General features: G+C 38.4%; 1 protein-coding gene across 4 annotated transcripts in view; it reads left to right on the top strand.

Annotated features, from left to right (window-relative positions):
* npr1a (natriuretic peptide receptor 1a) overlaps window positions 1-13,870 on the top strand; it is a 147,386-nt gene that overhangs the window by 65,424 nt on the left and 68,092 nt on the right. For all 4 annotated transcript variants that reach the window (XM_037535188.1, XM_017711401.2, XM_017711400.2 and 1 more), the window contains one exon: window positions 10,455-10,590. In XM_037535188.1, the coding sequence (XP_037391085.1) occupies window positions 10,455-10,590 (136 nt within the window). The remainder of the gene's footprint in view (window positions 1-10,454; window positions 10,591-13,870) is intronic.

Below are 13,870 nucleotides of genomic sequence, written 5' to 3'. Positions count from 1 at the left end.
GGTAATAAGAGGGGATGGTGGAGGTCGTGTCTGCAGCATCTGTGGCTTTTAAACACTTAGAAAAAAAGGTCAAAGATCCGTTTTCAGTGTAGATAAATGTAGCATCATTATGCTGCTTATAGTGAACTGTGCTACTTGATGTGGCATAAAACAATAGAAACAGATAGTTGAACAAAAGTTAGTACAGCTCCGGGGTTTATCTTAAAGTTAGGTTTCTGTAATACCGGATCTTATCTTATATGTAATACTATGTACTATGTAATACTAATCTTATCTGGAGTTAATGATAAGATTATGAACTTAGGAACTGTTGTTCTGTAATAGCTTCTGTTGTAAATTCAGCCCCAGCTGAAGTCGTCATGGTGACAAAGCAGATAAGAAACTATTTCAGACTTAAGAAGTTTCTGTAATACGGCCCCTGGCCTGGTAAGTTTCTCTAGAGCAGAGCATTTCACACTAATTCTCTCTGAATGACTTTGTTTTATGACTTAATAGTTTAATTATGCAAACATGTAGAACAATTACGATAGGGGTACGATTCCCCTTTGGTCCATTGTAAGGTAATGTTTCAGGGTTACAGATGTCCAGTAAACACTAGCTGAATTTTATAGTAAACATGAACCAAATATGAATGTTCAGTGATACACTGCTTTAATATTTAATATTCTTTTCCCTTCGCTTGGAAAGGACTCTCCACCACGTTCTGCCATCTGTTCTTTTTCAAAGCTGTGACATTAAATGGCAGGTCAGATATCAGGGGTCTTGCCGTCTGTTACATCCAGCACACCTCCACAGCAAACACACAGCGCCTTTTTGTTTCGGAGCTGCGTTGCTGCTCTTCAGGAAGCAGCAGAGAATCCGCTGGCACTGCTTTCATTAGCCTCCTGTGAGCATCAGCTGGCAGTGTGCGATTCCTCTGCAAAACAGCTTGAGATTCCTTAAAATACGCTGCATGAACGCTTTTACATAAACATTGACACAAAACAACAGCAAACATTCTAGCATGCCGTCTCCTCTGCGCTGAAGAAACGAAGCACTGAATTTATCTGATTCGAACGTGTACATCATTTCCACATGGATGAATTATTTACATTATACTTACAATTAGTGCCACATGTACGAAAGCTAAGACAGAATACTGATGTTGATGTAAAATATTGATATTCATGTAGAAGCACTGTGTGATAAATCATCTATACCAGTATTAGTGTCACACAGCAATATGGGCAAATGAAGAAAGTACAGTACTGTGGAAAAGTCAGAGACCACCCTTACCTCAAATTATTGTGTCCACTCTTTGTCTTCATCACAGCTTCCATTCTTTTCAGGAGACTCACTTTCAGTTTTTCAAAGAAATCTACAGGGATGTTTTTCCACACCTACCAAGTTCAGTCTTAGAAGTTGGTTTCACAGGTTCTGCTTCTCAAAATCCAAATAATCCCAAACACATTCAGTGGAGTTGAGGTCTGGACTCTGAGGTGGTCTGTCCATTGTTCTGAGAACACCAGCAGCTTCTGATTTGCAACTGTTCTTCGGTAACACTTTATAATAGCAAGCCCCTAAAAATAGCAGCTTAATCATTATTGAACGTTTTTATATCATATTTTAATGATGTATAATAATCCTACAGTTGTTATTTGTGCTACAGTTTGAATTATTGACCATTTGCTTACTGACATACAGATTATTAAAGCACTGTAAATCACTGTTGTTGGAAGAAAACCTTGTATCTCCAAAATTATTACTTTACCTACTTAACCTACATTAATTTTAATGTAAGTCGATGGAACCAGACTTCCAAGTCATTTTGGGTGATTTCTTATGGTCCATTCATCATGAAATTTACACACAACATAAAGGGCAACAGGCATTTTCAAAGTTTGGCAAAAACTGAAATGGTCAAAAATGGAGATACAAGGAGCAAAATGCTTGGTTTTGATAAAAGTATTATATCTGCATGTAATAAATAACAAGATATGCATTTTAGATAGCAAAAAAATACTTAATTATAAATAAATAAATAACCAAACAACAGCTTAAATACATAAATAAATACTGAATCATTTAAAACAGAACGTATACACTAAATAGTAATGATTATTCATTATTTTTTGGAAGAAAATATTGAAAGAAATTAAACATAAAATCTAAAACTTGATCTGACTTTTGGAAAGGCCTCATTCTATTGTCAAATTCAGCAAATAAACTGTAATAGTGCATTAAAATGTGCAGAAGTGTGTTCTCTGTAGAGAATGTGTTCACTTAGAAAAATCAACACGTCATTTGACCAGGGGCGCCCAAACTTTTGCATGCGGCTACACATCGGGTATCGGATATTGGCATCAGGCCACGAATCCCGTATTGGTACATCACTAGAGTGAGGCACATTTAAATAAAGTCATTTTTTTGTACAAGCCTGCAGCAACAAACTCACCGAACTTGTTAAGCCTTCCAGCCATTCATCTCCTCTACGAGAGCAACGGAAAGCAGCAGCTCATGTTCATCCTCTGCAGTTAAATCTGTTTTCAGTCCGTGGTGTGAATGTTTTTTGGATTGGTAATGAGGAATCTATTTTGGCTGACCAGTGGAGCAGTCTGCAGTAGCCTGTTAGAGTAGCGCACTCATCCATACTCCACACCGAGAGCTGTTAATTGGAAACGTTCGCCGCTTCTGCCTCGAATGCATTGACTTTCCAATTACTGAACTCACTCGCTTCCACAATTACCACAGACACACGTTTACTTGTCCTGCTAACTTTGAGTATCTGTCCCTCCAAATTTCATTAAATCGAGCCAGATTTTATTACAGAGAATTATCCCATAATCTTATAGGCTTGTAAACTGAGTGCTTTTTCCACTAAGCTCGTCCTCGATGAGCACGCATTGTGATTAGAACTACCAGTGGAGGCAGACTGTTGATGTTATTTATTATTAAGGTGGAATCAGCTGTGGGCAGATGCCTGCGTCTAGCAGGTTTGCGTATTTGTGGTTCAGACGTCTGCCGGACCTCGCTATAGATCCCTGTATAGATCCCGGCTGGAGGATGTGGGCGTGTGTGACTCGTAGCCGTAGAGGTGAAGGAGTGAGAGGAGGGAAATAGAGACAGTTGAGAAAAGAAATAGAGATAATGAAGTGTCAGGAAGTGTCGGACGCCTGGCCTGATTCCAGGATGCAAGACCGGGTCGCTTTCTTAAAGAGCGCATATCATGAAAAAGCACGTTTTTCTTGCTTTCTTGCTTTTGAAATGAAAGAAATGAAGGAAACAAATCACTCCTCCGTAAATTGCGTCCATAAATTGAAACTAAGCTACCAAAACAGCTCATTTGCAATTCATTCTTTTTGTGATGTCACAGAAAAGCACATTTGCACACATCTACCTATTCAGCCTACAGCAGTTTAGCTCCAGGTGGAGCAGCAGGACACGTGAAATGCTGTTATTAAAATATGCCCCTAAAATTTCAAAAACAACCTCTGTTGTCCGTTCCCATTTTAATTTCTGCACTTTTAATAATTTTAGCTGTGTACTACATTTGAACAGTCACATGTGTTGAGTTTTCGTGTTCTCCCCATGTCTGCATGGGTTTTTTGTTATGGACCGAAATCATGGCTCGTGTGCGAGACCCTCGAGACTGGCATCAGAGAACTTCTGTGACCAGGTGATAGGAGGCGGTTGCTGGAAAGATGTCTGGCTATATGTGACGCATACAGTGTAAGCCTAACAGTGAATCAGCGTATAAAACAGTAAATCTAATTGTGTAAATTAAAACGAGTTCGTGAACTGCAGTCTTGTAACAATGAACTGGTTCAACTCATTTGAACTTCTTGGAAGTTTTTGGACCACTAATCTGTGGGGTTCCTTGCTTTTCTCTACAGGGAGATCTGAGCCCTTTCACAGGTCTCCCTATCTACAGCATTGGACACTGAGAAGGATATCATTTAACACAGTAATTCATGTTAGACACCATTTATTTACTTTATTTAACAGACACATATTTAAAGATCTCTAAACGCTGAAACTACCTAACATCACTCATCCTGTCTGTGACATGAAGCAAGGTAACGTTAGCTCACTAACTACAACTCTGGGAACCAGCTAAAGATTTACCTTCATAATCAAAAATAAGCTGCTCAAAAGAGAATTTATATCCCTTATCGAGTTTTGCACGTTTGGTGCTTGATAGCTGTTCCACAATTCTGATCACATTGTCCTGCCTAAAGTGCAGGAGTTCAGCCAAAGATGATGAATAATGAAATGCAGCCATATTCGTAGCAGAGCGGCAAGGAAACCAGAAATAAGTTTACACATACAGTACTGTGTGAAAGTTTTAGACATCTAAGCTAATTTTTTAACTATTGACCTCAGCAGTGAGTTCATCACAATATACATTAGAATAAAGTCGTATTCATAATTCAAATAAACATAAAAACAATAAAAAGTAACAAGAATTTCTTGGGTCCATATTTTTCCTTGACACCTTCACAGCCGCCACAGAGACTCGTTAATATCATCAATTACATCATGAGCTCAATTTACTGAGCACTGATTGGTCAAACCAGGAGCTGATTTTTAACTACATATAATACTGGGCTTCCTCGAGGAGAGGCTTGGAAATGGTTAAACAAACATGCTAACATCCAGAAAATCACCATTTATTATTATTATATTAACACTTTTCAATTCAACTTCAATACAGGGTAGTACAGTATAACGAAACACTATTGGGCTACTTTTCCAGTGCAGTAATTAAAGATGCATAGTAAACAGTGCAAAGACAAAAGACAGTAAAAGACACACAAAATGTGCAGAGTCAGTAGGTACAGGTGTCGAACGTAGAGAAGATGTGCGTAGGCAAGTGTTATAGGTGTATTGGACGTGTAGACAGTTAGTGCATAGTCAGATATTCAAGTGTATCAGGTATATAGACAGAAATGTGCTGGTGAATTGCAGTACAGTACAGTAAATGCAGAAGAGATGTAAACAGTGATCTGTATATAAAGTATACAGTGCAGGTACAGTTTATTTGCTTTTCTCAGCAAATAAACACAAACTACACAAATAAATAGATTTTGAAAATGTGTCTTGGGTGTCTTAAGACTTTCGAACAGTACTGTAACCTCCCCGGAACTCGACCCTTCCTCCGTGCGGGAAAAACACCTATAGCCACTCAAAGGCATCTAATTTGGCTAATTCGTCATCTCTGCTTGCTAGTCAGCTTATCGTTTTGGCTGATTTGAGACAATATACTGCCATGTTTTGTGTGCAGACACTCACAAAAATGCTTGCATTTACTCAGACACATGTAGAGTCAAGCAAAGCTTTTTTTTCTCTTGAGAGTGTGGACTGATGTATTTGTTACCTAGCTTAGCGCTTATCTTAGCGCAGCGTTAGTCGTGCTGACAGGAAACCGTGCGCTCCGCACTCACGTTCTCACAAAATGACACAGAATCACAGACAGGATCAAACAAATTGTGTATTTTTCTCTGTCGAGCGTGAACTAACAATAATATAGAGGCTTGGATAAAAGCTAATTGGGTTAGCATTAGCTTCCTAAGCAGGTTACCTTAGCAAACTCTTTGCAAAGAAATAATAGGCAACTGTTAGATCAGCATATCGTTCCAGTTTACATTCTGGGACGTCTGTTGGTGATGTAATAGTATTTGGTGACTCTATTTTCAGCTAAAAGAGTAAAGAATTAGCTAAATTTCAATTGACTTTAGCAAGCCATAGCAAGGCAGAGGTGACCATTCAGTCCTGTTGGTTCCAATGTTGAGCGGATACCAAAAGCCATAAAACTGGAACTTGGTACTGAACTAATGACCAGTGGAAACAACACAGTTCCAGTTTTCAGCACTTTTTGTGGTAGAAATACGCCCAAACTGTTATCTTGTGTTCACTTCTCCCCATCTGCCTGTGCAATCCTGGAGCTCATCACTGTTGTTTCCTCATTATCTGGTTCTTCTCATTTCAGGGATTTGGTCTTCTTATCTGGGATTCACTGTCATCTCGCATGTTTACTCTCAAATGGCTTGTAGGATCTTGTAATATCTGTATTTTTCGTCTGAAAGGTGCTGCTCAATTAACGATTTATTTTTTATCTGAACATTTCAGACGTCGCCTCCTGTCCATCACCTCTCTCCATTAATCTCCCTCTTTTTTTGCCTCATTTGCATTTCATCTCTCCTTCTCTCCCTCTCTCCTCTGTCAAACACACATGTTCAGCATGGATGAGTCCACACAGCAGCTGTCAGAGCCCTGTCTATAGTTGCCATAGCAACCTCACTTTTGCATCTCCCCCCGATTTATTTTTTTTCTCCTCTCCATCTAGTTGCTCTTTTTGGAGACATCTTTCCTCTCCTCTGCATTTCCATGCTGATTCTGTCAGGAGAGTCTCCTGCAGGTTGCACTTCCACTCTGAGATCAACGGCAGAGAAAAAGCTGATATAAACCGGACGCAATTGCTAAACTCAGACTTGGCCATCTCCAGCTGGGCCCCAAATGAAGTCTCCTCTTCACCATAAAACAAAATAAAGCATCTCCGTAAAGCACTGACCTCATTGGAAATATTTGATATATGATTTCTGTTTCTTGGTTTGTATTGTAGATAAGTTGGTTTATCCCTTGGTACATAAGGCTTGTGTTAGTGCCGGGCTGCGCGTTCACCTGCAACGAGGGACCAATGTGGACATCACTGTTGTGTTTCTCAGGTTCTGTGGTCAACACAGTCTTTTTATAACAAGCTGAGCCTTAAAGGGGAATTCCAACATGAGTAATGCATGAATAGTGCTTAAGATGTAACCATTCAGAGTTGTTTGGTGTAAAATACTTAATTTTTGAGAAACTTAGTGAGTCAAGTCTGTGACAGTGGTGGTGATAGGAACCAGACATCTGACGAGAGTAAAAACTCTCTCATTGAAAGTTATTACATGAAATGGTTTTGAAAACACCGCCTGATGCCTTAGACGTTGTTTTACAATAGTTTTATGGAATGCTTTTGCTCTGAAACGTACATTTCATTGAATGTCATTCATGGCAGAAAGGGATATGCAGGGTGTTGTAAGGCAAATTAGTACACAAAGAAGCTTATTTTTCAATAATATTTTTCAAATATGCTGGAGCCTATCCCAGCGGTCATCGGGTGGAAGGCAGGATACACCCTGGAGAGGTCGCCAGTCCATCGCAGGGCAGTAGCCTATAACATAAGAAAAAAATTAATTAAAATGATGTATTACACAGATTAGTAGATCTCTAACGGGGCCCCATCTCTTAGTAAATACTTCTTTTTGAATTCTTAATAAGTATGTTATCTGTCCCATTTGGTAGACATCCCATACCTTTTGGATCGATAAATTATATGTGGGAGGGTCTGGATTCATCCATTTAATTGTAATACATTTCAGAACTACTGTTAGTACTATTCCGGTATTTCTAGGTTATCCGGTATTACTTCCAGTATTGCTACTGTAGGATCTTGTGGAATATTCTGCTGAAGCACTTCCTTAATAGACAAAACAGCCAAAATATGTGAGTATGGTTCCCAGTTTGTGCTCCACAATTTTTCCAACATGAACTATCATGTGTTAGACCCATCTTCAGCACTATTTCTGCTGTTTGGAAATATCTTGTGACGACTTTCCATTTGAATTCTCTCCAGATGTTTGAATTGGTCACTATAGACTTGCTTTGGTGCATTTTTCGTTCTAAGTACTCTGTGTTATATCCACATTTAGTTCTGATTCCCATCTCTGCTTTATATTTAAGGAGTGATTTAGGTTCATAGACAGGAATATTTAATACAGTTTACAAATTATTCTTTCCCCCTTCATTCTTCGTTTGTAATTCCATTAAATAATTTTCTATACGTGTAGTTTTTCCCATTCTTTGTGTGTCCTAAGAAAATGTCTCAGCTGCAAATATCTAAAAAAAAAAAAAGCTTATTTTATAATAATTCATGTAAATAATTAGGTCCATTGGTCATTTTGGTTAGTAAATAAAACGTAATAAGACTTTGTTTGCATCTCAACCCACTGTAGAGCAACCATTCTGCAAAAATGCTTAAACATTGGTGCAGTTCATCTTTAACCTCATTGTGGTCTGGCAGGAGAAAGGCCTTTTATCATTAATTGATAGTCTTTACCAGTTTTTAATCTATTTTTTTTTTTGACATCACATTTGAAAAGTTTGTAGCGGTCTGACACATTTATTTACCAGACATTCTCAGACATACCTGTAGAAAAGAGCACTTTTATTAGCCTGCATTTTTAATCTCAGCTTCAGTTAAGGTTACAGTAACCAACTAAGCTAGCTAAAGCCTCATCCCCCAGGCTCTCAGGGACACCATACATAAAGGGGTGTCTTAGCTTGTCATGGCAACCTTTTGTTTTGTTTTTTGTAATATTAACCAAATTTGTAAATTCCATGAAAAAATGTAATCTGAGCACAAATACTTGCAGACCTCTGCTTTACGCCATGAATAAACATCGATGTGACATCCAGTTTATAGTAGAACTGGCTTAGTCAAATCAATACAATACAATCAATACAAGCCTGATTGATGAGGGTGTGACACCGACTCTACCAACATCAGCACTTAGAGATTAAACCACAGGTGACTCTGACCTCGCTTACACAAATTGTTTGGCAAAAAAAATGCTACGATGCTAATGTAGCTAACAAAGTAATGGAAGCTCTTTAGCATGGTGCTAACTGCATGGCTAAGTCATCCCACACTTGCCTCAAAAGTGGATAAAGGTACATTGAACAGCTGAAAAAGTGGCAGTAGCTTCACCTTGAATCCTGATTTTTTTTTTCATACAAGCACTAAACATGATGCAAATAAATAAACACAAACACACAAATGCTAATTATTCTGACCCAAGCTGTTACCTGTTAGCTTATCATGCATTCAGAACCTCCTACAGAGGAAATGGACTCCGTCTCCCAGAATGCGCTGGACTCTCACGTGACTTCCAACTCTCCACAACGCTCCTATCAGCAATCACAGTCTCCTGACTACTAATATGATTCACCTGTGTTTGTATCATGTGACTCTTAGAGTAGAGTAGAAAGGCCCAGGCTTTAGGCAGAATCATTGTGAAGCAGTGTTTCTCTGAGACTCCTGAGCGGTTTACTGGTTGGTTAGTGTAGTGGGCAACACCGCTGCCTTCTACACTGTAGACTGGGGTTCAATCCCCACCTTGGCAAACACCCTACACTGTACCAATGAAGGTCCTTGGGCAAGACTCCTAACACCACCTGTGTAAAAATGATCAAATTGTAAGTTGCTCTGGATAAGAGCATCTGCCAAATGCCATAAACGTAAATTTACTGCAGTTATCACACTGTGAGCTGTTGATACAGTGAGATGTTAAAGCTGTGCTATGTACTAACTATCACAGTTACAGTGCCAGGATGCATATTTTCAACCAACAGTAATCACAGTTTATCTCTCTACAATCCATAAAATACATGACTGTGAACACATCAAATGCGCTGCATATCACTCTGGATAAGAGCGTCTGCCAAATGCCATAAGTGGAAATGGAAATTTACTGGTTGTTCCGTTGGAGCCTGTGTATTATGACCTATTGCTTTGTTTGTTGACTTGCCCTTTTGTACCTTTGCTTGGATTTACGGACCTGTGTTTTGTGACCCTTTGCCTGGACTTTGACTTCGTTTTTGTCTCTCTGTTTTCTGACAACTGTTGATTTGTATTAAGTCACTCTAGTCATTTATCTGCACCTGTCTGCGATTCTCTCACCATTACATAGCTAAAGAAAGCTTTAAAGAAGCAAACTTCAGACTCCGAACTTGACTGGGTTGACGGGATTTGGGATAAGGGGAAAATTGTGTAGACCAAACTTTTCCTAGTTTAACAGCTCACAAGTGCATGAGTGCGGAGAGTTTTACCTGTGCTTACCTCGTGTCCGAGATATACTGTTAAGAAAGAAAGTGGGGAAAAAAAAGAAAGTTGTTCGGTTCACAGTGGCAGCAGCAAGTCATACAGAAATGCATCAAGATTGAGGAGGTTGGTGCATAATTTGGCATTCTCAGGACATTTGGAAGGGCCTGTGTTTCATGTTTTTGTTTCAGGCCTCTTGTCAGTTGAAATCTTTTCCTCATTCATCAGCACTTCTTACTTACGAATGGAAACAAACGTGTTGACACGGGGGAGCGCTGTGAATGCCTTAGCGCTGATGAAAGAGAAAGAACCCAGAGGGAGGAGAGATGAGTGTGAGCTGAGGAGAAGATGAAAAACGATAGTGAGGAGATCAGGCGAGAGTGGCATCATCCCAAATGAAGAAGATGTGAGAAAATCAGATAAATCGAATAAAGGAGTCATCTCTGTGCTGCAGTACGGATATTACTGAAGTCAAACTAGACAGATTTACAGGAAAAAAAGACTCATTACATTCCGTCCTGATAGTGTTTTACATGTTCTTCATTTCTTCCTTTAGAAGAACCTGATCGCTGGAGGCTTTCATGATGGAGTGCTCTTATACTCTCATGCCTTGAACGAGTCGATGAACCAATCAGGGCTGCAGCCACCAGGTCATGTGGTCACCAAGAAGATGTGGAACCGCACTTTTAACGGTCAGTCCCAAAGGCTGAAAACAAGCACAGCATCACTATCATGAGAAAACTGTAATTCTGGCGCACAGCTTGAGAAACTGCGGTAGCCCAGAAGGTTAATCTGGCTAGGCACACTTATTATTAAGATTAAGATTAAGTGATTAAGGTAAGATTAAGTTTATTAGTCCAACAATTTAATTTAAATTATTGTGAATTATTGAATAATTGAAAATTATTTTATTATTATGTATATATTTTTTGACAACACATTGAATGTTTGTAGTGGGCTGCCAGAATTATTTTCCAGGCAGTTTCAGACATACTCGTTGAAAAGAGCATTTTTGTTAGCCTACATTGCTAAACTTAGCACTGTTAGTTAACTAACTAACTAAGCTAATTTAGCTGAAGCTTAAGCCTCGAGGCTCCCAGGGACACCATACATAAGCGGTGTGTTATTAGGGTGTTTGATAAGCTTGTGTTTTGTTTCTAATATTAACTGAATTTGTTAATTTCCTAAAAATATAATGTAATGCAAGCACAAATACTTGTAAAACAGTTTATTTGTATTTTTATCAGTTCGTCACAACGTAGGAGCTGGAATCAGGCCGCTGAATAGAGGCTGACCTGACATACAGCCCAGTGGACCATCAATGCTAATCTTATACTTTACTTATTGCAGCAAAAAGCAAATTATGTTTGTAATATTTTCTCAACATTTCTTCTCTTTCCTTTTCTGTCTTATTTATCAATTGATTCCCATCTGAGCTGAAGTCCTCCCCAGTAGTTGACCATCTATTAAAAGGGGTCACTTCTGGAGTTACTTTGTTCACAATGCACAGTCCATTATGGGCCCATAACATAACATAGTAAGATATTCCATGCACAACGTAAGGGATGAAGATTATAGGAGGTTGTGAGAACGTACTGACAACGTTGCCACTACGTCGTCACAACTTCCTAGAATGCTATCAGATAACATTGTCCCAACTTTCCGAGGAATTACATTTCAACGCTGTGGGCACCAAAACAATAGGCTGTCAGCATGACCATGTTTGCTGGGTTGTTCATGTACAAGCAAGACAGGTGGGATGTGGCCAAATAATGCACACCAGGTAAACTCATTTATGGCGTCTTGGGCTTTTTTCTCTGCTAGATAATATAGAGTACTAGATTTTTTGGCTTCTATTAATTCATTTGTTCCTACACAGTAAAGACATACCATTCTGGTTTCTTTCCAATGCTTCTCAGATGTAATGATCCTTTTTTCATTGTTTGGAAAAAAATGGTTTGTCAGTTTAATCTAGAAATATTTCATGTGGTAACAAGCAATTTATGTGGTTTAATTAAACTCAAAAAATACTTTCAATGAAACAAACAAAGCAAAACTTTAGATGAACAAAATCAATATTTTACATCATTTCAAGGCTCAAAACTCTTCAGATCAACTTTTACCTTTTTCCACTTTTTACATTGTTTATATGAATAAGTATTAGTGAACAGTTAATTACAATACAAAACACTATGTGTAAACTGGAGATCCCTGTACAAACATATGAATACAAACATATCACTGTTGTTGGAAGAAAAGCCTTTTATCTCCAAAATGGTGATTTTACAGGAAAAGGAAAAAAACGACTTTACTTTTAATGTAAGTCAATGGAACCAGAATTTTTTCCGAGTCATTTCGGGCCGTTTCTTTTGGTCTATCCTTCACGAAATTTACACTCCATGTAAAGAACAACAGGCATTTTAAAACTATGTCAAAAACTGAAAAATGAGGTTTTGTTCCGACAGCAGCAATATATGAACTGAATGAGGCAGTTTATCAGGAAATTCTATAGGCAGTCATTATCTGTGACTGCTGTTGCCACTGCGGTAGGCACAGTGAGTAACATAAGAAATGCAGGTCACAGCTGTGTTTAAAAGAAATGAAATATATAGTGACAGACATCATGATACTTCTTATCACTACCTTCTTATAGAACTCAGAAAGATAATAGTAGAATTAGAATGATGATATCATTTAGCAGTAGAAGTAGCTCAGTAGCTCAGGTTTTAATCCCCCTGATTGGAGCTCTCTGTATAGCCGTCCTGGCATTTTGCTTGCACAATTTAAACTTTAAAGTTTTCAGAAAAGTTCTTAGAAAAATGTGCACAAAACTTTATTGCCAGCATTCATAGTAGTTGTATTTTCCTGCCAGGGATCAATGAAGTGAATGTTTTCAAGCAAAAGTATTTAGTTTTTTCCACTACACACTAAAAAGTAAAGATTCCCAAATGGTTCTTGTCCTGGTTTTTCGGTTCTAGGACGATCCTTTAATTGGTTTAATTGAATCTTTACATTATGTTTGTCGTGGAGGTTTTTTGTCAGTCTCCTTCTTCTCCTCTCAGGCAGAGCGATGATCAGTGTTCTGGGCCCAGCGATGTGAACAAACTCACACAAACACAAGTTCTCAGTTCACTCTATGTTTATTATCTGCTGAAACACATATTTATACCCAGACACGCAGCTCAGTTACCAATATTTCCTGTCTAAGCAAACTAATTCTTATCTTGACATTAAGTCTGCCTTAACCACAGTTTAGTTCCTTCCTAACTGTGGCAAGACATTCAAGTTCAAGCCCTCTCAGTGCACTTGCATGAGTACTTTGTGTGACTTTTTTTTGTGTGTTTTTTTTTTGGGGCGAAACAGCTCATGAAACCATTTACTTATTGCATAGAAGATAGAAGTTTTAAGCAAAACCTTTAATTGTAAAACAAAATGTTCCCTCACAATGTTGAGGTACTTTGGACTTTAAAAAGGTTTTTCACACTCTAAGCTTGGATAATAAGGTCAATTTAGATAAGCGATTAGATAAACAGTTGCAATGAGCAACATGAGTGCGATCCGAAGGCAGTTATGAGGTACCATGTGAACCTTACAGTCTTACACTATAGCTGGCATTTCTCTGATACTGAAATAATTACCATATAAAAACCAATTACCAGCATGATACCTATGTTCTTCACAGATGGTATGTAACACTGTTAATGTCCAGTGGTTTTCCATGTTTCTTTAGTTGGAAACCAAAATACTGTCAAACCTCTGGACAAACTCCTTACGTTTTCCATTTTACTCTTGACTCGACAACAGATCTCATGTACCAGAGTTTGATTCTTTGCATATTCCCGAGAATTCTTTGGGACACTGAACATCTTTCCAAGCATTCAAAGAATGCATGTGTGTGGTTCATTAGTTGATGTTCTGTTTGTGTAGACTGAAATAAGTGCAATATTTTTTACTGTATACATTTTAGGACGA

The sequence above is a fragment of the Pygocentrus nattereri genome, chromosome 27, assembly GCF_015220715.1.
Source record: "Pygocentrus nattereri isolate fPygNat1 chromosome 27, fPygNat1.pri, whole genome shotgun sequence".
Lineage (NCBI taxonomy): Eukaryota > Metazoa > Chordata > Actinopteri > Characiformes > Serrasalmidae > Pygocentrus > Pygocentrus nattereri.
The sequence above is the reverse complement of the archived record's forward strand: the minus strand, read 5'-3'. Positions and strand labels throughout refer to the sequence as shown.